Below are 22,045 nucleotides of genomic sequence, written 5' to 3' on the forward strand. Positions count from 1 at the left end.
TGAACTTTCAAAGTTCTAAATTATTTTTATCATTTCAGATATATACCTGGACTTCTAAAAGATTTTTTAAAATAATAAAGCCTCAAAATGGCGGCGGATTTAGACTCGCTGATAACCACAGAAATACCGGAGGGGCGACAAAACCTTTTAGACTCGCACACAAACTTGGAACGGGTTGCTGAGTATTGTGAAAATAACTATTTTCAGGTATACAGGGTGCGTCACATAAATCGGGACATTTTGTAATTTTTAAAGAAATGAACATAAAATCGTCAATTTTAAAGATTTTATTGAATTTTAAAAACTGGGAAGCAAAATAGGTATATGACTAGTAGATTATTCAATAAAATCGCCGCCAGCCTCAATCACCGTCTCTACCCGCCTCCTCAACCGCCGGCAAGTCCAGGTTAAAATGTACCTGTCCATGCTGGCGTAGTTCTCCTTGATAGTGGCAATGAGGGAGGTCTTTATGGTATGGGCACGTCTATTGGTGCATGCTTCAAAGTAGCCCTAGGCCCAAAAGTCCATTGAATTAAGATCGGGCTACTGGGAGGCCACATTTCCTTAGGATCATGAGTAACCGCCAAATTGACAAAATCCATGTTTTTGCTCTCATTTGGGCTAGGATTTAGCTACAGTGGACTTTAAGTACTCAAAATGCGTGTCTCGATGAGCTTAAGACACACAAAAAAAATTGGGTCACATTTCCAACTCCTTCCCTGTCGGGCCCTACTGTTTATGATTTCTTAAGGCTCAAAATCTTGAAAAATCGACCTCATTTCGGCTAGGATTGAGCTAAAATGGATTTAAACACGGCAAAATATGTGTCTCAATGAGCCTAATACACACACATCATTTTTTGGGGTCAAGATTCCAACTCCTTCCCTGTCGGACCCTACGTTTTGTGATTTTGCGCACTTAACAACCGGCGCATTTGGAATCTGCCTTGTTGAACATATACGCGTCCAGCTCGGTTTACACGTCCATCTTCGTCCAAAGATTTTTTTGTGCTAAAAGTTCATTACCTAAGCTTTCTATAGTGGGGTCAAACGTCCTGATTGGTCAAGTAGTTTTCGCGCTATGGCCGTTTAAAAAATGTCCCGATTTATGTGACGCACCCTGTATATTGATTTTTTGCACATTTTTGTTAAAGACTTCTAATAAGTCTTCAAAGTAGTAGCACAGCTACTCTTTCTAGTTTTAAGCAGTCACCGCCTATGTTTGTTTTTATCTCGCATACACAAATACTAAAACTGTCATATATTAGTTAAAATTACTGTATTTTACTTTACTGTTTAATATAAGTATCTAATTGTCTTTTTTCTGCGCTTCATAAATCATTGCACATTAGATTTGTGTTCCAATAAAAGGGTGTGTTAGTTTAAAAGCAAATGTTGTTATGCCTCAGTGAGTTTTATTGATGTTCAATTTGTCTACGTTTTAAAGCTAGTAGGTATCTGGTTGAATTTTGGTCTATTTTTTCACTATACTTATTTCAATTTCAGTCAGAAAATAAGAGGGCAGCCCTTGAAGAGACAAAGAGTTATACTACACAAAGTTTGGCCTCGGTTGCATATCAAATTAATACATTAGCTTATAATTTTCTACAGGGATGTTTTTGTTTCATTAAGTATTAAGAATCTAAAACTTTCGTATTTATGTTTACTTTGGTAAAATGCAGAATTAATCTACCAATGGGTAATCTTTCCTAGAAGATTATGCTTCACAAAATCATTTCTGTAGTATACATTCTACGATTCTCTTTGAAACATCACAATCTATCCTCCTATTAGGTATATGAATTATTAAGATTTTTTTTGTCTGAACCTTAGAATATTAATAAACACTACATTGAGTTCTAATTTTTAGGAAAGATTTACATAGGTGTTAGGCTGTTTTATTTTTAGATTTAAGTCTTTGGATGGAATTTGGCTGTTTTCTGTCCTTTCTAGCCCCTTGAATAAAGAGCTCCTAGATGGCAGGAGCGTAGACTTTTATTTTATTTTACATCCAGCTTTTGTTTTTTTTCTTAATGAAACAAAAAACATGAAATATACAACAGATGCTCGACCTACAAAGTTCCCAAATCCAAGAGATGGAATCCCAAATTAATCACATATCTCAAACAGTTTCCATCCACAAGGAGAAAGTTGCGAGAAGAGAGATTGGCGTTCTCACCACTAACAAGTGTTCTAACAGGAATGTACCTATCATGTTTTTCCTTTAGAAAAAAAAACTCAATGATGACTTAAAAACAAAAATAATTTGTACTTATGCCTACGGATAATTCTTGATATCTTTTAATGTATTATCTTAACCTTTTCCGGGGTGGTACCTAAAATAAGACTTAAAACAAAGTTTCCAACTGTTAAAATAAATCAATATATGGCTTAATATTATTGTTTATCAAAAGATCTCGCTGATTGCTGAAACGATATAGTTCTCCTCAAGTAAGACTTTCGCACATCATATCATTATATCCCTCTTCCCCTTCTCAAGTACCCTTCAGGCCCCTAGGGAATCTGCCGTTAGCTATCCTTAAAAGAAAATCAAGAAATCGTTGGGCCTATAAAATAATACTTTTAACAATTTGAATGATATATTTCAACATGTTATCTTACTAGTGAAAACACTGGAAAAACATTGATGAATGTTTTTAGACAATACAAAATTGTTGCCCCCGCGAATCCTGAGCGACCAATCAAATATGTCCGCAAGCCCATCGACTACTCGGCCCTGGATGATATCGGCCATGGGGTAAAAACAGCCCAGCAACCTAGACTGGGCAAGCGGTCATCTAACAGCCCGTATGCCCCGGGTGCAGCCAGCCAGTACGGGAGTACAGGTAAGAAAGAAACTAAATCTTGTGTTTCATTTGATTAAATATAATAAAGATTCTCAGATTAAAGTAGAAGACTTCTAATCCACACCATAGAATATATTCTATTTTCAAAGCCTATTAAATAAGGGAGGCCGGGGCGGAAGTGACACTTTTTGAAACCAAAACTTAATATCAAAGGAACTCAACTAAATTAAAAGTTACAGCTCTTAGATTTAGCATGGCAGTTGCTTTAAAGAGTTACAATATGGAACTGTGATAAAACGGCGGTTCCAGCCGAAATTTTCCTTTTTACTTTTTTCGCCAAATTAGACAATTTTCAATCATCTGAGATAAACTTTTTTTCATAAAAATTTCCCTTATATTTTCACTTGACACGTAATATTTCAAATATGTCAATATTAAAAAAAATCACAAATGTCAAGTGCAAATATATTGAACGGCATCATACTTCTAGTAAAACCACACTTATCTTCTCCTGCATTAGCAGCCTTTCACTTTCCTGTCGTTCCTTAAAATTCAATTTTGCTAGAAAAGGCAAAACAAATTCAGCGGGAAACGGCGGTTTTCTTCTCAGTTCCATAATGTACCTCTTTAAAGCAACTGCCATGTCAAATCTCAGAGCTGTAACTCTATTTAGTTGAGTTCCTTTGACTTTAAGTTTTGGTTTTAAAAAGTGTCACTTTCGCCTCCCCCCTTTGTAGTCAAAAGATTAAAAAAAGAAATTGGTTTGTAGGAATGTGATTGTTATGAGTCTCACTAACTGAATTCCTATACCTTATTCATCAATATATTTCGGACTGACACTAGCCACTAACCTTAACCTGGGTATGGCAGTTTTTCCACTATCATATCTATCATAGGAAAATGAACATAACAGTAGGGGGTTGAGGGAATTCAAATCATCACTTGTTTGCAATGTAATTAAATTCGAACTGTCTACTGTTTTTAAGAGCCCTAAAAATTCACTATCTAAACCAAAGTTATTTTATAGAAATAAAGAAATCGCCCCAACTTAACAACAACCTATAAAAAATATTCAATATTTATTTAATATTATTATATTGTTTAAGGTGGTAGTCAATATGGAACTACCGGCGGCCGTTACGGCGGAAGTTCTGGTAATGTTTCCAATGCATCTGGCGGCGGTGGTGGTTCTGCAGGTCCAGCACCCACTACAAAACCGCCAACTCCGCCGCAGAACAGGATTTATCAGCATGGTACACTGACCCGCAGCAGTAAGAGTGAGTACAGGACCCCACCTGTTGTGGCTCCTCCACAGGTATTCTACCTAAACCATCCCAAGACTTCAATAAATAGCCTAAAACCATCTCAGTACTTAAGCAAAACTGCTCTATATTGGAGAACCTAATCCGACCAACAAGTAGAATCTTAACAGACGAATAAAAACACATTACTTTATCATAGGATTGTTTTTACCTTTAAAAATATAAAACTTTTATTTAATATTTTTTCCATCTTTTTTTACACTTGTTAGTCTAATAACACCACAGTAAGAATTGACTTAAATTATTATTACATAAATTTAAAAAGATATATATTTTATATCTTAGGTACCCTCTAATTATGCCCCTAACTATCCTAAGACAAGTATGGGTGGACCTGGAGGACAACAGTATGGAACCCTGCCTCATCAACAGCCACAGGTTTGGAAAATTTTGACGAATACTTTTATTTAGACTGATTCATGTCAAATGACAACATTTTATAGTCTGAAATCACAATGGCTGAAAAAGGATGCAGATGTAACACACGGGTGTACCTATATTCTGCACAAAATTAACTTTTTTTTCCCTTCCTATATATTTTTTATTTCTCTCAACCCTTTATCAGGGGATCATATGACCCCTGATGAACTTCTTAATACATAGACATTCTATCCTTATACAAAACATATATGATTGCCCCCCCCCCCCCCCCTTGAAAGTGGAACGTCGAAACCACTACTTTTTATTATTATCTTTCCCTCAACTTCATATTATTGAAAATTCTCTTTGATTGTCAATTTCTGCAAGATTCGTGACCGCATGTTATATCCCTAGGTTGGAATGGTGTATCCACAGCCCCAGGATGGAAGCGGGGGCGGAGCTATGACTATGCCACGCCTCTCCTCACACTCCATGAGATCAACACAGTCCACTCATTCAGGCATTCTAACTTTCATTGCACTATCTCTATTGTAAACTGATTAATGTTTTATATACCTTATGATGATTTGTGAAGTAAACTTATGAGTTAGATTTTGCATAGATTTAAAAGATGACCTTTTTAAATAAAACATGTTTGCTTCGTATCAGATAAAGAGAGAAAAAAGGTTGATTAGAGCTATGGCTCTAGTCCACCAATACAAAATTCAATATAAGTGTGAAGATTATTTTTTTACATTTTCGTATTACATCATTCCTATATATGACTAAAAAGTAGATTATTAGGTACCTAGAAAAAAATATGAGAGAAAATGTAGAGTATCAATACAAAAAAAAAGTTAGAATTTTGCTTTTATATTTTTGTCTTGTTTTTTTTCTTAGGATTTTTATCTATAAAAATTGTTAGGTAATTTTTACCTATAAAATTCCCAATGAGAGTTATTTTACGTTTATAGGAAATTCTTCAACCCCGCCACCCCCCTCATCCAACGAGGGGTCCCACGGGGGTAGAAACAGAAAGATATCCGCGAGCAGTAATGATACAGAGAATCAATATGGCGGGGTGGGGGTTACCAGGCAGTCCAGTAGTGTTAGCAGGAAAGTGATGAATTCAAATATTGTTGATACAAGCTTAGCTATTTAATAACTAGGTTATGTACATTTACAGGATGAGCCAAAAATAAATTGCTTTTTTGACAAAACCTAAAGGAATATTGAAAAAATATGTATCCTGGTCTTCGTGAATAAAAATACATCAAATTTTTTTAGGTATTAAATACCTAGCTACCTAATATCTTAAATCATTGGCGCAATTTATATCCTAAAGGTTTCGATGATTATTTGGTAGTGGATTCATTACTCGTACCACATTACTACTACTAAGAGTTATAAATTTCTCCTGAAGTAAATTTGATGTATTTTTCAACAGTGGACAAGGATTAAAAAAAATTCTCAATATTTCCTAAGGTTGTTAAAGTTTTGTTAGTAGCGAAGCTACTCTATAATTCACTTTGTCCGTCAGTCAGTCAGTCCGTAACGCTATGGGGGAAATGGGATTTACTCAGCTCCTATAAAAGATAGAATGCTGAAATTTTTTGACAATATTCCCATCATTAAAGAGCACAATTATGTATTAAACATCGATGAAGGTAGGACCGCTTTTAAGCAGGTTTTAGGCTATTTTTGTATTTTTCACATTTTTCTCCATATCTTCAGTGTTTATGGTCCGATTTTCAAAATTATTTCAGTTTTAGATATCAAAATTAAATTTCCTGTCGTTTAAATAAAACAACAATGAGGGTCAGACTGCCCTTAAGCAGGTTTTAGGCTATTTTTGAATCACATTTTTCTCCATATCTTTGGTGTTTATGGTCCGATTTCCAAAAATTTTTCAGTTATACATATCAAAATTAAATTTTCTGTCCTTTAAAGAAAACAACTATAAAGGTCAGACTGGCTTTCAGCAGGTTTTAGGCTATTTTTGTATTTTTCTCCATATCTTCGTTATACAAAGAAAACAAGGTTTGGTGTTTATTTTCTCCAATAAATCTATTCTTGATTTTGATAAATACACTTTAAATCTACTTTTAAGTATTCCCATCCATGATTTTTTGTGCTTCGCTACTTATGGATGTTGTCATCCTTGTTTACTCTTATTTTACATTTGTTTATGGACTTTAAATGAGACTAACTATAATATCAAAATAAGTAATAACAAATACAGTGTTTATTAACAATTCCTGTCCAAACCGATATTTAGATGTATCCCATCTACAAAAAAAATTTGTTTTCACATGCCATCTCAAAACAGGCAATTGAGTGGCGTATACGGACAGTACGGTGGCGTATCACGTGGATCAACCCCGCCCTCTCAGTATGGCACTTCAGGGGTGGGAGCTAGGGGCTCCACCCCTCCCTCCCAGTATGGAACAAGTACGGGTGGCAGACAAGGATCAAAATCACCATCACAGTATATGGCACGAAGTAAGTATCATCTATTAATAAAAAGTAAAGCCTTTAACTTGTCCCACTTTTGTCCAAAAAGAAGGTTTATTTTATCCAGAGAAAAACAAGATTGGCTCTAAATATTATAATCATTTCCTGTAAAACTTGATTTATTCACTATTTATGGTAAGTTATTATAAACTAACCTTTCTAACTAGATACATCTTGTAACTTGGAAGCAAAAAGTTATCTTTTGGATAAAATTTTCTTCTTGCTTTGTAATTGTCATGTTAATATGTTCTGTTCTGACCTGCATAGTATTTCAGCTTGACTGCCCACAGGTAGAATTTTAAAGTTTGTTTCTAGCCATTCTGTGTTGACTTCTGCAAATATTTGAACTTTATTTACACACAGTTTCTTATTCTTATTCAATAGTTTCTTACATCAATGGTGCGGTAAACCTAAAAAGAATAGACCATTAGACTAATCCAGATATCCTTTACAATAAATATATGCATTTGATTTAAAATTTAAAATGTTTAAAATTGATAAAAATAAAACTTTTGGAATGATTTTGAATTGAATATTTTTTAGTGACAGAAGGTCAAACTTTATCTGCTTTTGTAAAAGAAATTGATTGAATTTGAATTATTGAAGAAAGAAATTAAAATAAATTGGTTTACAATAATAATTAAACTTACATAGTCTTTCTCAAGCATCTTTTACTTCAACATTTCTTGGCTGTCAACATCAATAACTTCATCACTCATAGCTTCTTCATCATTACTTTCATCATCATCTTTGGTATCATCATCAACTATATCATCATCTTTGGTATCATCATCAACCATATCATCATCTTGATCAGATCATCAGCAATCAACTCTTATCTCATCCTATAGTACTTTGTCAATTGATCCTTGTCAGCTTGTGATTGTCAGCAGCTGCAGCTCTAAAAAAGATATACTTGAGGAGCTGGAAGATGATGATAATGAATCATCAGTTATTTTAAAGACTTGACTTAAGATTCTTTTGTTCAACACTATTAAAGATGACTTACAGGACTCAATTGCTGATATTTATGAAATTGCTAGTTTCAAGGCTCTTTAAATTTGACTCTTAAATGTATGTACCTTTTTCAAGTGGCAGTTTTGCTTGTAGGCCACTTCTTGCAGGGTTCCCTCTCTACTGGGCTGGCTCCACTCCAAGCCACTCCTAAAGATCATCAGATTAGGATTGAATGGATACATAATCATCAGACAATTTAAACTATTCAGTGCCAGATTCAATTTTAAGGAGATCAACTTTGCTTGCATGAATTTGATTGCTTTAAACATCAGATAGCATTAAATTAAACTTTACACACCTGCAAGCTTCCCAACTCAAGCTCAACCCTTGTTTGGTAGGGTGTTGGGGATTTGAGTGCCAGACATTTATCCACAGTTGACCAACTCTAGTGTTGCTTGATCCTCCTCTCTGAACTCTACCAGATCATCTCTGTCACCATCACCATCAGCAGCAACAGTCCTTAACAAGACAAGATCAGGATCAACATCAACAATGCCTCAGCCCCACCTCTCTTGGCTACTGAGCAAATTGTAAAAAAGAGTCAAAATTCTACCTTTTTAAATCTTTGGTTTCTTTCAGATTGTTTCATACATTCATTTTAAATAAAACACTTAGGATATCTGGAAATAAAATTAACAATTAATAAGGTCTATTCATAGATTATCTTTCCTGCCTATGACTGCTAATTTAAGTTAATTTAAGGGAATTAAATGCAGCAAAAGCAAAATCAAGAAAAGAATCATTTAGACTTTTACATTTACAGTTACATAGAATCATTAAGATTGGCATCCTATTTACATAAAGCCTTACTCAAGCTAAACAAGTTTAAATAATAATTTCATAACTAAATCTTCTTGATCTTTGGTGGAAATAATCATCTGGAGGATCCTCTTGACAATGGGGACTCTTCTGCCAATGATGATCTAGAAAATTTAGAAGATTAAGGTGAAATTCCATTTTGCTGCTCTAGATGTACATTCTGTACAGTCCCACCACAGAAAGTTAGCCACAATGGAATTTCAACACTCCAGTACTTGAATCTTGACTGAACTCCAGCTCCACTTTGATATGATTTGGTTATTTGAGCTTTGATTAGTTTGTTTAAAATCTTTAAAGGTTTCATAAAATGTTCATAAAATGACACAATTTGTGCCAACTATAATAGAGATAGAGGAAAACATGGAAATAAACAAATATTTAAATGTCCTTTGTTTCACATATCAATTCATCAGATTCAAAGTTTTTCTTACAGACTAAGTGTTCCAACAGACTTATAATAAATTCATCAGATAAAATCACTAAAACTAGGAGTGCCATAAAGGCTGACTGTGGCATAGATGTTTTACACAGTTCAAAATGTATGCCAATTCACTAATAAGAAAGGACATTTAAAGTTCATAGAAGAAGAAAGATAGAGAGTTCATGCTGTACTTACAGTATTGATGGTCAGGTTGATGTTGGCTCTGGCAAGGGCTTCACTCAATTGGCCTGGCAAATCCAACTCATCCTCAGATTCCAACACAGCAATCTCTCTTACAGATCTCTTGGTGTAGTAATACTTCCCTCCAATCTTGTTTCTGTACTTGATACTCACTGACCTGGCAATACCATCATGAGATTCTTCCAAATTTGCAACAATACCAACTCTCCATGATAATCCACCAAGCTGAACACCAGTATCTCTCAGGAAAATAACAACATCACCAACCTTCACTATTGGGATACCATCACCATGCCATTGTCTTGATTTGGGAATATAATCAGCAATTCTCTGACTTGCCCAAACTTTCCACCAACTCTGCTCAACTAACTCCATATGCTTAAGCATTTGGGCTCCTGATGCCATTGTGATAGAACCAGCTGGGGCACACCTGTTGTTTCTTCCTAGCAACAACCTGGCAGGGGTGATCAAATCCATCTCATCCAAATTTGTGTACCTGTTCCCCATACACATAGGCAAAGAATTGAGTTCATTGGTAATCCAACAGAAGGCAGTCTCATAGTGAAGAACATCCAACTTCAATCCCTTGAACACAGCATTAAACAACTCTTTAATCCTTCCTACAGCTCTCTCAGCACCACCAATGAAATTATGGGAACCAGCAGGACAAGTTTCAAAACTAAGCTTTGTCTTAGTTTTAGTGTTGATGGTCTTGGTGAGGTCAACAACAGACAACTCCATCTTCTTGCAAGCAGCAACAATCTGTGATCCTTGGTCAATATACACATGATTGGGATAACCATATCTGGAGCCAAATCTGAGAAACACATCAACAAAATTCTCAGTGTCATATGCTTGCATAACAAATGCAGCACAAGCATTAGTTGTAGAACACTTGAAGACAACACCATACACCTTGATTGTTGATCTCCTGCCATGTTTGCAGTGAGCTTCAAAGGGTCCAAAAAGATCAGCTTGACTTGAGTAGAAAGCAGGAGCAATAGTATATCTTGATGGGTGAACTTTGGCCATCTCTGCCTCTAGAAGTCTGGCTTTGTATTTCTGACAAAACTTACAGGATTTCTTGATCTCAGCAGCCAAACTGTCAGCAAGAAGAATGAATGCTATATCTCTGGAAGCTCTCAAAGTACTCTTGATTCCACCATGATGAGTGACTGTAACATGACAATATGTCATAATGCTATAACTTACAGGGCTGTATCTGTCCAAGATAGGGTTGAAGAAGGTGAAGGGCTTCAGATCCACCATCACATTGGCAACATTGTCAGGCTCATCCCCTTCAAGGATTCTTCCATCATGTCTAAGAACACCATCAACAAGTTTACCATCAACCAACTTGGAAGGATTATTAAAATGTTGCACTTCCTTAGTTGTAACTTGGAACAGATACCTTTTAGCATGTTCTTCATCTTCATTATCAACAACTACAACAACCTTCTCTGCTACTACTTCAAGACTCTTAGCTTTCTTTCTCCAAATCTTGGTCAATCTAGCCAATATTGCCAACTTCCTCAGAACTTTTGGCCAAGTGGTGGAGCAAGGATCAATTATATATCTGGAGAACTCATACCTTTCAGAAACCTTAGCAACCAAGTTTGTCAGAATGATCCCTTGAATATCAGAGCTTCTGATTTCTTTGGCAACAATCATCTTCTCCTCCTTGGACAAGGTCATCTCTTGAACAGTCTTGACAGGCATCTGTTGCTGGGGCTGCTTCATCCACTCATGTCCAACCTGCCAAATTGATCCTTCCATTACATCAGAAACTTTGCAAGGCCTTGTACCAATATCAGCAGGATTAAGTGCAGATTCAATATGTCTCCACTCATTAACATCAGAATACCTCCTTATCTGGATAGCACAATTCCTTACTCCAACTTGCAATGGCCTGCTGTCTTGGTGAATCCATGAGAGGGCCACAGTAGAATCTGTCACATACAGACATCTCTTGATTAAACCATTAAACTGCTTCTTGACAACATCACCAAGAACTGCTCCCATTGTACAAGCCTTCATCTCTGCCCTAGGCACTGTCAACTTTGATGTCAGCTTGGACTTTGCTGCTATCAACTGGCAAGCAAATTCTCCATTGGGACAGAGGAGTCTAACATAAACAGCAGCAACTGCAACAACTTGGCTGGCATCAGTAGCAATCAGAAGCTCAATGTTATCAATGTCAAGACCTTCTTTTGGGAAGATTGTCCTAGGGATTCTAATATTTCCAAGCAGCTGAATACTAGCAAGATTCTGCACCCACTTGTCAAGATGTTCATTTGGCAAGGAATCATCCCATCCTTCAGACAGCTTGCACATCTGGCTAAGATCAACCTTCAAGTCAGCAGTCACTGGAACAACAATACCCAGAGGATCATAAACTGAAGCAACTCTACCAGAAAGAGTTCTTCTTGTAAATGTTTTGGCAAGAGCTTCCTTAACATCACCTGTGACAAGTTCAGGCATTTTCCCCCTTTTCTTTTTACCAAAAAAGAGAGGTTTTATGTCTAGTCCAATAGTGTCTTCTTTGGGGTTCCAAACATATCCACACACTCCAACAGATTCTCCATCAGCAGATACTATATCAGAAGGATCTTCCCCATTCTTGGTTATAGCTTTAACACCCATCTGACTAAGGGCAAGAGAATCAATCAATCCTTGTGCAGCAAGATCTCTGGCTTGATCAGTTAAATGAGAAGACATAGCATCATCCATATACAACTTCTTCTTAAGCACAGCAGGTCCACCAGTATATTCAAGCTCAGGGATAGTAGCAGCAAAATCAGCAGTTTTCTTGAAACCAACCATAGTCTGATTTCCACTGGGTCTTACTCCATAGATAAGTGTACAAACAACCATTTCCTCAGCTGGGTTCTTAGGGTCAAGATCTTCACACCAGAGATACTTTTGATATTTCAGGAACTCTGGCTCCAATTCAACTGCATTGTAAGCCATCTGAACATCTGCTGTAAAAGCAGAAGCACCAACTCTAAACTGTATCAGAAGATTTACAAGTGTTGCAAGCATATTGGATCCTTTGGCAAGAATACAATTAAGACTATAACCAGTGCTTGTTCTTGATGATGCATCAAAGACCATTCTGCATGGTGTACTCAATGATGATGAGAATACACATCTCCAAGGTATAAAATATCCATCCCCTCTTGCTAACTTCTGGATTTCTGGAGGCAGCTCTGAAATCTTCTTTACAAATCCTCTTGATCTTAGCTTCTCATGGGAATGTAAAATATCAGGAATCATCTCAGGGCTTTTACTGGCAATTCTCAATTGTGACTCAAGGATCTTTACAGCAATATACTTATTATCAGCCAAATACTTGCTAGGATCAAGGATAAATGGCAACTTAGCAGTACACTTCTTCTTGGTAGGTACATAGGTAACACTGTCATGAATTAGCAAATCCTCATGCTCCTCCTTAAGACTAGCTTCCTCAAGAGTCTCAGCATTCTTGCAGTCTTGGCAATTTCTGCATTTCTGACATCTGTAATTATCCTCACCTCCATATTCTTCTAGTAGCTGGAATTCCTTGATCTCTCTTTTAGGGGAGTTGGCTGCAATGGTCACTCTTACCTTGTAATCTTCATAATCCTCCTCACACTCACACACTTGACAAATTAGTGGTTTGGTGAACTCCTCAGAACACTCCATTACAGGAAAAGTAGGACCATAAAGAGTAGAGTTGACAAAGTTGTATGTTCTCATTTCCATGGTTAAGAACATCTTTGGACCCATCATTTGAGCAGCATTCCTTGCATTCCTCCATGAGCTATGTGATCCTCCAAGGACTCCTTGCTTGCCATTAACTCCTTTAAATCTGGCTGTAAAGATGGATAATCCACAACTTAAGGAAAACTCATACACAGGAAAATACTTGAGATATCTGATCCCAATCATCAGATCAACTGTGGCTCCACCTATCTCATCCTCAACAGTAGGTAGTGGTTTACCATCAGGGTTATCATTGTTGTAGGATTCATTCAATTCATCCCAGGCTTCACAGAGTCTCCAAACAGGAAATTCAGAGCTGACTTGGTCCATCCTCAGCATAGTCATTTCAGCAACCTTATTAGGATCATCCTTGGCAACAAGTGGTAAATGAACAGTATAGTCACCATATGGAATCCTGACAGTTCCACCTCCTGCTACCTCCAATACTGTTGGTCCTGGTCTTGTCAATGAAGAATCAAGTATTGAAAAGGCTCTTTCAGACAACACAGCTCCCATACAACCACTGTCATAAAAGCAGAGCAACTTTTCATTCTTGGGTCCAGGTACATATTGCATCATATAAATTGGAGGACTATCAACATCCTTAACTACAGCAGGATTTTCAGGTACATCATCAGAATCAATCTTATTGTCATTGAAGAAGATGGGGAAACTGCTGAAGTGGATCTCAGCATTAGCAGGCATATACTTGGTGTCTAAAGTAGCAATATATTCCTCTTTCCTTTTCTCATTCTCCTCATGATGAAACTTGCACAATAAAATATGATTCTGTCTCCATGGCTCCTTGTCTCTACATATCTCTTGATCACAAACATACTTATCAAGACAATATGGCTTATGCTGCTTGAACCATTCCTCTCTCTTATCATATGTAAATCCAGCATCCATTCTCAGGCATCTTATGCAGCTCCCAGTAGCACATGCTTGCTTAAACCTCTCATAGGACTTGTTCTTCAGAAATCTTTTACAGTATGACAAGTGAGTGTGTTTCTTGTTGCACCAAGAACAGGGGACAACTTTAGGATCCTTGGCTTGATTCACTTGATGAGCAGCATTCTTAGACTTATTACTACTTTTCTTCTCTTTGGCAGCAGTTGGACTGTTGATTGGAGTACTTGTAACAGGTTGAGAAGGGGTTGCAACAACAGTACCAACAGATTGACTTGCTTGAGTAGGATTATGATCATCACTATCACCAGTATTATCATTGACTTTAGCTGCATATGACTTGCCACTCCTGGTTGATTTAAGGCTCTTCTTGCCAAGATCAGTAATTGTCTTCCCACAGATAGAGATATCATATTCAAGCTCAAAGGTAGCTTCATCAACCATAGTTTGTAAGTATTCAATCTGTAACATCATCAGTTCTTCTCTGCCAGGCATCAATCCACCATAAGCTCTCCTTTTACTTTTAACTCTCTTCTTCAACTCTAGCACATCATGAGGAAGCATATTCTGTTGCACAATAGACAGAATATCAGTAGATCCATAAACATCAGTAATCTCATGCCTGGTAGCCATCTGGTGCAGACTAGACAATTTGTGTTGCACATTAATAGCCCAATTTCTCCTCTCAATATAACCTGTAGGACACCTACCAAACTCTTCAATTTCAGCAGCCTTCTGACTAAAGAGAATCTTTGGCTGACCATAAATTGACTCCAGCAACTCCATACATTCCAAATATGTTGTCAATCCAGCACAGGCTTCCTTTGGAGTTTTGTGCAAGCACTCAGTTGTTAGCTTCAGGTACTTCTCATGATCACTAAAATCTCCTTGACAATCAAAGTAATCATTCAGCTGAGTAGAGAATGTGAAGTAGTCATTTCCTTCCTTATAGTTGCCAGAGAATACAGGAACCTTGAACTTGATATCTGCCTTACTCTTAGTGCTTCCTGGTGTGATTCCAAGCTTCTTGGCTGCAGCCTTGAGAGCAGTTTTAGCATCCTGTTTAGCATTCTGAACTTCAACAGACTTCAGATCTGATCTATGAACAGCTTCTCTCTTACCAGCAGCAATAGCATGTTTAACAATGTCATCAATCTGATTCTTTACTTCCCTGGCTTCCATTTCAGCTGCCTCATAACTAGCCTCCATAGACTTATAGTTAGCCATTGTCTTGACAGATGTCTCCTTCACAGCTTTCAACTCTGCAAGGACATTATCAACCAATTTCAAGACTGGGGCTTCCAAAGCCAAGGCTCTTTCACCAGAAATCTCATCAGATATGGAGTTTGAAGAAGTGTTTAAGGAAGAGGAAGGTGTGGCATGCTCTGCTTCATTAGCTGCTTTGATAAAAGTAGAGAACTTCTTCCTCAGCAGGTTAGCTTCCTCTAATTTGTTTTCAAGGAACTGATCAGAAGGATTCTCATTGAAGAAAGTGATAACTTCTCTGGTCTTAGTTGCTTGGTCTCTTGCAATTTCAACCAAGCCACTTCTAGCAGCTGCTGTAATCTTAGTAGGATCAACATCCTCAAAGTCATCTTCCCAGACCATAGAGGCATCAAGCAGTTGGGTGAGATGCTTCTTAATTGTTTTTGCCATAGTTTTGGAGACTGTTTTCTTTACAACAACTGTATCTGTGTTTTGTAGAGAAAGAGCTGAGTTGTTGGTTGAGGGTACTGGAGTTGTAGGAGCACTAATATACCTTTCAAGATCCCTAATGGTAGCATTAGCTTCATCTTCCTCAGTACCGTCAGTATCAGAGACAAAAGCTATTTGTAGAGGAACACTTGTTTTATTACCATAATTAACAGGAGGATCTTCAACAATATACTCAGTACCAGTAAGATCTATATCATAATCATCTAATCCTGAGGCACTTCCAACAGATGATTCTGGTTCTGTTTCAAGAGCTTCAATCCTTCTTGATAATTCCAGTGATATGTTGATTGCTGTTTCAGTTGATGATAGGCTAAATCCATGTGATTCAGAAGCATCAGATTCAGACATTGGCTTATAGTAACTGGTCCACTAGATTTACTATGTTTACTGTTCTGACCTGCATAGTATTTCAGCTTGACTGCCCACAGGTAGAATTTTAAAGTTTGTTTCTAGCCATTCTGTGTTGACTTCTGCAAATATTTGAACTTTATTTACACACAGTTTCTTATTCTTATTCAATAGTTTCTTACATCAATGGTGCGGTAAACCTAAAAAGAATAGACCATTAGACTAATCCAGATATCCTTTACAATAAATATATGCATTTGATTTAAAATTTAAAATGTTTAAAATTGATAAAAATAAAACTTTTGGAATGATTTTGAATTGAATATTTTTTAGTGACAGAAGGTCAAACTTTATCTGCTTTTGTAAAAGAAATTGATTGAATTTGAATTATTGAAGAAAGAAATTAAAATAAATTGGTTTACAATAATAATTAAACTTACATAGTCTTTCTCAAGCATCTTTTACTTCAACATTTCTTGGCTGTCAACATCAATAACTTCATCACTCATAGCTTCTTCATCATTACTTTCATCATCATCTTTGGTATCATCATCAACTATATCATCATCTTTGGTATCATCATCAACTATATCATCATCTTGATCAGATCATCAGCAATCAACTCTTATCTCATCCTCTAGTACTTCTTTGTCAATTGGTGCTCCTTGTCAGCTTGTGATTGTCAGCAGCTGCAGCTCTAAAAAAGATATACTTGAGGAGCTGGAAGATGATGATAATGAATCATCAGTTATTTTAAAGACTTGACTTAAGATTCTTTTGTTCAACACTATTAAAGATGACTTACAGGACTCAATTGCTGATATTTATGAAATTGCTAGTTTCAAGGCTCTTTAAATTTGACTCTTAAATGTATGTACCTTTTTCAAGTGGCAGTTTTGCTTGTAGGCCACTTCTTGCAGGGTTCCCTCTCTACTGGGCTGGCTCCACTCCAAGCCACTCCTAAAGATCATCAGATTAGGATTGAATGGATACATAATCATCAGACAATTTAAACTATTCAGTGCCAGATTCAATTTTAAGGAGATCATCTTTGCTTGCATGAATTTGATTGCTTTAAACATCAGATAGCATTAAATTAAACTTTACACACCTGCAAGCTTCCCAACTCAAGCTCAACCCTTGTTTGGTAGGGTGTTGGGGATTTGAGTGCCAGACATTTATCCACAGTTGACCAACTCTAGTGTTGCTTGATCCTCCTCTCTGAACTCTACCAGATCATCTCTGTCACCATCACCATCAGCAGCAACAGTCCTTAACAAGACAAGATCAGGATCAACATCAACAATGCCTCAGCCCCACCTCTCTTGGCTACTGAGCAAATTGTAAAAAAGAGTCAAAATTCTACCTTTTTAAATCTTTGGTTTCTTTCAGATTGTTTCATACATTCATATTAAATAAAACACTTAGGATATCTGGAAATAAAATTAACAATTAATAAGGTCTATTCATAGATTATCTTTCCTGCCTATGACTGCTAATTTAAGTTAATTTAAGGGAATTAAATGCAGCAAAAGCAAAATCAAGAAAAGAATCATTTAGACTTTTACATTTACAGTTACATAGAATCATTAAGATTGGCATCCTATTTACATAAAGCCTTACTCAAGCTAAACAAGTTTAAATAATAATTTCATAACTAAATCTTCTTGATCTTTGGTGGAAATAATCATCTGGAGGATCCTCTTGACAATGGGGACTCTTCTGCCAATGATGATCTAGAAAATTCAGAAGATTAAGGTGAAATTCCATTTTGCTGCTCTAGATGTACATTCTGTACATGTTCTCTATACATAATTCTAACATTATTATAACATTTACTTACATCTACTACCAAATAAAGAAGTAAAACAAACTTTTTGTCACTTTTAAAAGATAAGTTTGCTTAAAAGCTTTATTTATATTTTTAATGTACATTATGCTTCAATGAAGATTGGTTCAAGTGGTCAAGAATGTTAAAAACGATAAACCTTTTGACATTGGGGCATAATCTATCACTGTATTTGTCCCTTGTAACATTTGCTCTCGTTCCTAGATGAACGGGGCGCCACCCCACCCTCAGCCTCTTCCCAATACGGCGTTCTTGGGGGCGTGGGTAACCGCCCCTCCAACCGGCCACCATCCCCGCCCAATGCGGCTCCCCTGCCACCACAAAATCCGCCAATGTTTGCTGGCGGCCCGCCAGGCCTAGCCACTGCCCCCGGACATATGCTTCACGGCGGCGGAAATCCGATTTACTCCCGCCAACAGTCGGCGGAGATGTTGTATGCAAGACAGTTGAGTAGCGGCAGCGGCGGACCTGCGGATATTGGGGGACAGGATACATACTCGACAAGGGCGCAGTTAGCTCAGCATCAAGCGTTGACAAGTCAAGGTTAGCATCTACCCCACCCCACACATCTTATTTTTTTGTAGATTTTTATTGAAAATTTCTACTTAAAATAGATATTTTAATATTAAGCTTTATATTTTTGTTTGTTCTGTTTTTTTTCTTTGTGTTTATTTCTCTCATTATCATATAGTTTGTTTTTATCTAAACATTAAGATACTTTTACAAAGTTAGATGCGTGTATTCTTATATATTATTTCCCATCTTACTAACTCCTGAATTTTTGGGCTAAAAGTGGCTATGATTTTTAATAGATACTTTTAGGAAAGTTTTATATAAAGAGTAAGAATATTAGAGGGAAAATTTACTTTTGACCTTAAAGGAAGCATTTCTATTTTATATTCTGGTTACCCAGTCTAATGCGTTCAGATTTTAATAATCGTAAGAAGTAGGTACAAACTTATTTGAAATTTTTTACTATTGAATTTATTCTAGGTGAGTTAGAGTCAGCAGTATACGCCCGACAGAGCAGCATGATGATGCAGGGAGGTGGTGGTCCCCCACAGCTGTCAAGTGTCCAGAGTAGCGTGGTCCTGCAGGAGAATATCGCTCCCCCACAACCCAACTGGGTACCCAAAGCTTATCTGGATAAGGTAACGATCTTTTCTTCTAGGGTTACAGGGATAAGACAATGATGGAGAAAAAAATCATATATGCTTAATTTTGTCCTAGCTTGTGAATTTTGAGAGAAGAATATGTTTAAAATTAGTTACACCGCTAGATGCCTATAGGTGCACTTTAGGAGTCGACCCCCCCCCCCCCCCCTTTTTATGCAGGAATTAGCATAAGTTACGATGTCAGTCAGTCATATTAAAGTACTGACGGACATACAAAACATAATTGTGTAGAGTAGCTGCGCTTCTAAAATGAAAGTAACAGTATATTTTTGTTTGCCAAGAACCGAGAGGGAAGAGAATTGGGTTCACAGAAGCGAGTTCTTTTCCGATAAGGTTCTTTATAACTCATACACGCTGCCTCTGAATGCTATCAAGATATTTTAGCATGTCATAATGACTAAAAAGCACCTTAAAGAAAATCTCATATTCACCTATAATAAAAATATTTTGAATCATGGAAAGAAAACGAATTTTCGGGTTTAGTCGTATTATGAAAGTAGCTTTTCTTCATTTTCTACACCCTGCATGGGGCTCTAACCCTGCAGGGCAATCATTAACATTAACCTTACTTAACCTAACCTAAAAAAGCCTATCAAAATCCACTGTGAAAATAAGACGAAACCCGCTACTTCGTATTCTTTCCATGATACAAATGTTTTACAAAAAAAATCAAATAGAATTCAACCTTGTCATTTAAGAAGTGCTTATTCGAGCAAAGAACCTTTTATCTTATTTTGGGATAGATCAAAAATAATTCATTTAGAATTGTTATTTAATCCACCGTTTATTAGTATATTTTTTTTCCTACTGGTAGAGTAAATATAAATATGTGTTAAGGACCTTTAAATCGGAAGGAGGTCTAGTTTATTTTCTATAGGGTCTTATTTTGTGACATTTTAAAATGTTTTGATTGCATTACGGAGCAGTGTGCAGATATTACTGGCGTGAAAATACGCATGAGTGTGACAAAAAAATCTTTTAGTTGTGCATCTACTCTACGCTTTATCTGTGCATGTCCGTACGTTATTTGTGAATAGAAAGTTAGGGTTAAACATAGAAATTCTAGTTGCATGTGAATTCATAAGTCGGAATGCAAAATAAATAGATGTATAACCCAGACAACTACATGGATCCAGTGTTGGGGACCTTTTTCGTCTGCTAGAAAATTGCTTTCTGCTCTTTTGTTGCGACTTGGCTGTGACATACAGTTATTAAACCCCTTCCCCTTCTATTTTTTAACTTTCATGTTTAAAAAGCCAAGGTAAACTTAGAATTTATAAGTTTTATACTTACACCTTTAAAAATGTAATTCTATCCTACTATTTTTATTGAAATTGGGACCAAAAGTAAAAATTTCCAATCTTTACCATAATTTTGTTTCCCAGGTTGTCGCAATTTATGACTACAACGCCGACAAGGAGGACGAGCTGACCTTCACCGAGGGACAGATCATCTACGTCGTGAAGAAGAACGACGACGGCTGGTGGGAGGGCGTTATGGAGGGGATCACTGGTCTTTTCCCCGGAAATTATGTCGAACAGACCATTTAAAAAGGGTATTTCTAAGAATGGTATCTTGTTAGATAAAAATAGTTTAAAAATTCTTGAAAAATTTGCTTCTGATTTCAATGGTTATTTAACCTTTTTTTTATTTATTTAAATTTATATTTACATTGTATTTTTATTGAGGTTAACCCACACCTATGTAAAATGGCCTTAATTTAAGCATTTTTATACTTCATTATTTATATATTTTATTGTAAAAATATTATATTATGTTGTACTTTTAAGAACAAGATATTTTTGTTCTTGAATTATTTTGATATGTTTTAGACTTGTATGTAAAAAACAAAAGTTAAAGGCTTAAATTGTGCTTTAAAATTTTTTATATTACTTCCATGTACATGTTTAATGAACTTTTGCCTTATAACTTCTTAAAATAGATTAAAATGTATTGAATTAAAGACTTATTTATTATGAGTCAATATTTAAGTCCTGTTAATCATACTTTTTAATGCTTTTCTATGTATGAAAATTTTTTATACTGTACGAGACAAAAATTAAGAATTCAAACATAATTTTTTTTGTTAAAACCAAACCATATTATTGCTACATAATACTCAAATAAATAAGTGGCTTTTTAAATAATGAGCTTTTAGAATTCAATAGTTCTTAAAATATTTGCTTATAGTTACTTTATAAAGTTAAACAAAAATCAAAAAAACAAAGTGCTGTCATATTTTATAAAATGTACATTTAGATTATTAAATTTTAATATACAATACAGGGGGGTATATTAATTTCAGAAATTGTTTATATGTAGTTTATGATAAAATATACTTCCCTGTTTGATTTTGAAGCTTGATGAAATTATGTTTGATTTTCAGAGTTGTATGACTAATGGCTAAAATGCCAGCAGTCCGCGGTGATGGCATGAGGGGTGAGTACAGCTTGTATTAACTAATTGGGGCAGGATTCTCCTTCGATTTTAGTGAACCCAAGGGCGCCATCCGCTTGTAATGGGATGCAATACTCTAACGCCAACACTGGTTGATATAAAGTATTATGTATTCATAAAAATCAAATAATTAGATCATTTGTTATAGCCATTATTGGATTAATCTATTTTTTTGTCGATTTGCCCCTGGGGCATAGACGCTCACTCATGGGTTGGGGTAAAGGAGTATTTAGTTTTCTCCCTTCAAACTTTGAAATTCCCTTATTTTACTCCCCTAAAAAAAATTTAAAATACATTAGATTACCCCCCCCCCCCCCCCCTCCCTAATTCCTTAAAACCCCATCATTTTATCCCCCTTAAAATAAAACCCTTAGAAAACAGGAACCA

General features: G+C 36.2%; 4 protein-coding genes and 1 long non-coding RNA gene across 16 annotated transcripts in view; 2 read left to right on the forward strand and 3 right to left on the reverse strand.

Annotated features, from left to right (window-relative positions):
• The first annotated feature begins 38 nt into the window (after nt 1–38).
• On the forward strand, nt 39–21,588 carry Abi (tyrosine kinase Abl). Of its 3 annotated transcripts, none has more exons than XM_080178808.1 (12): nt 39–207; nt 1,506–1,606; nt 2,059–2,197; nt 2,623–2,845; nt 3,913–4,121; nt 4,414–4,506; nt 4,903–5,008; nt 5,463–5,601; nt 6,815–6,990; nt 18,231–18,569; nt 19,020–19,177; nt 20,587–21,588. In XM_080178808.1, exons 1-12 carry the CDS (start codon nt 88–90, stop codon nt 20,749–20,751), a joined length of 1,968 nt encoding a protein of 655 aa, XP_080034934.1. In that variant the 5' UTR covers nt 39–87; the 3' UTR covers nt 20,752–21,588. The 3 variants fall into 3 exon arrangements, with proteins under 3 accessions (XP_080034934.1, XP_080034936.1, XP_080034937.1); XM_080178810.1 differs by having other exon boundaries at nt 4,447–4,506; XM_080178811.1 differs by having other exon boundaries at nt 2,659–2,845.
• On the reverse strand, nt 7,333–7,791 carry LOC145333639 (uncharacterized). Its single transcript, XR_013884567.1, has 2 exons — nt 7,653–7,791; nt 7,333–7,412 (listed from the first exon to the last, which is right to left on the reverse strand). It is a non-coding gene; the product is annotated as an uncharacterized LOC145333639 (long non-coding RNA).
• On the reverse strand, nt 8,639–14,204 carry LOC145333635 (uncharacterized). Its single transcript, XM_080178806.1, has 2 exons — nt 9,455–14,204; nt 8,639–8,942 (listed from the first exon to the last, which is right to left on the reverse strand). Exons 1-2 carry the CDS (start codon nt 14,111–14,113, stop codon nt 8,835–8,837), a joined length of 4,767 nt encoding a protein of 1,588 aa, XP_080034932.1. The 5' UTR covers nt 14,114–14,204; the 3' UTR covers nt 8,639–8,834.
• On the reverse strand, nt 14,125–17,979 carry LOC145334396 (uncharacterized). Its single transcript, XM_080179850.1, has 3 exons — nt 17,056–17,979; nt 14,226–16,874; nt 14,125–14,152 (listed from the first exon to the last, which is right to left on the reverse strand). Exons 2-3 carry the CDS (start codon nt 16,175–16,177, stop codon nt 14,125–14,127), a joined length of 1,980 nt encoding a protein of 659 aa, XP_080035976.1. The 5' UTR covers nt 16,178–16,874; nt 17,056–17,979.
• The window catches only part of AP-2alpha (adaptor protein complex 2, subunit alpha), a 28,480-nt gene continuing 27,988 nt past the window's right edge, over nt 21,554–22,045 (forward strand). For all 10 annotated transcript variants that reach the window (XR_013884562.1, XR_013884564.1, XR_013884563.1 and 7 more), the window contains exon 1: nt 21,554–21,640. Coding sequence is in view for 1 of the 10 variants with exons in the window: in XM_080178807.1 (XP_080034933.1) it covers nt 21,601–21,640 (40 nt within the window). In the remaining 9 variants the exon portion in view is untranslated. The remainder of the gene's footprint in view (nt 21,641–22,045) is intronic.

The sequence above is a fragment of the Acartia tonsa genome, chromosome 12 (genome assembly GCF_053477335.1).
Source record: "Acartia tonsa isolate MP-2025a chromosome 12, ASM5347733v1, whole genome shotgun sequence".
Lineage (NCBI taxonomy): Eukaryota > Metazoa > Arthropoda > Copepoda > Calanoida > Acartiidae > Acartia > Acartia tonsa.

Coding starts and splice junctions, on each gene's coding strand:
- Abi (XM_080178808.1), top strand. CDS start 88: ATGGCGGCGGATTTAGACTCGCTGATAACCACAGAAATACCGGAGGGG. Junction 2,198..2,622: donor CCACTAACAAGTGTTCTAAC/AGGAATGTACCT, acceptor TGTTATCTTACT/AGTGAAAACACTGGAAAAAC. Junction 4,507..4,902: donor TGCCTCATCAACAGCCACAG/GTTTGGAAAATT, acceptor TTATATCCCTAG/GTTGGAATGGTGTATCCACA.
- LOC145333635 (XM_080178806.1), bottom strand. CDS start 14,113: ATGGATGCTGGATTTACATATGATAAGAGAGAGGAATGGTTCAAGCAG. Junction 8,943..9,454: donor TCAACCTGACCATCAATACT/GTAAGTACAGCA, acceptor TAAATTTTCTAG/ATCATCATTGGCAGAAGAGT.
- LOC145334396 (XM_080179850.1), bottom strand. CDS start 16,177: ATGTCTGAATCTGATGCTTCTGAATCACATGGATTTAGCCTATCATCA. Junction 14,153..14,225: donor AAAGTTGTCCCCTGTTCTTG/GTGCAACAAGAA, acceptor GAGAGGTTTAAG/CAAGCATGTGCTACTGGGAG.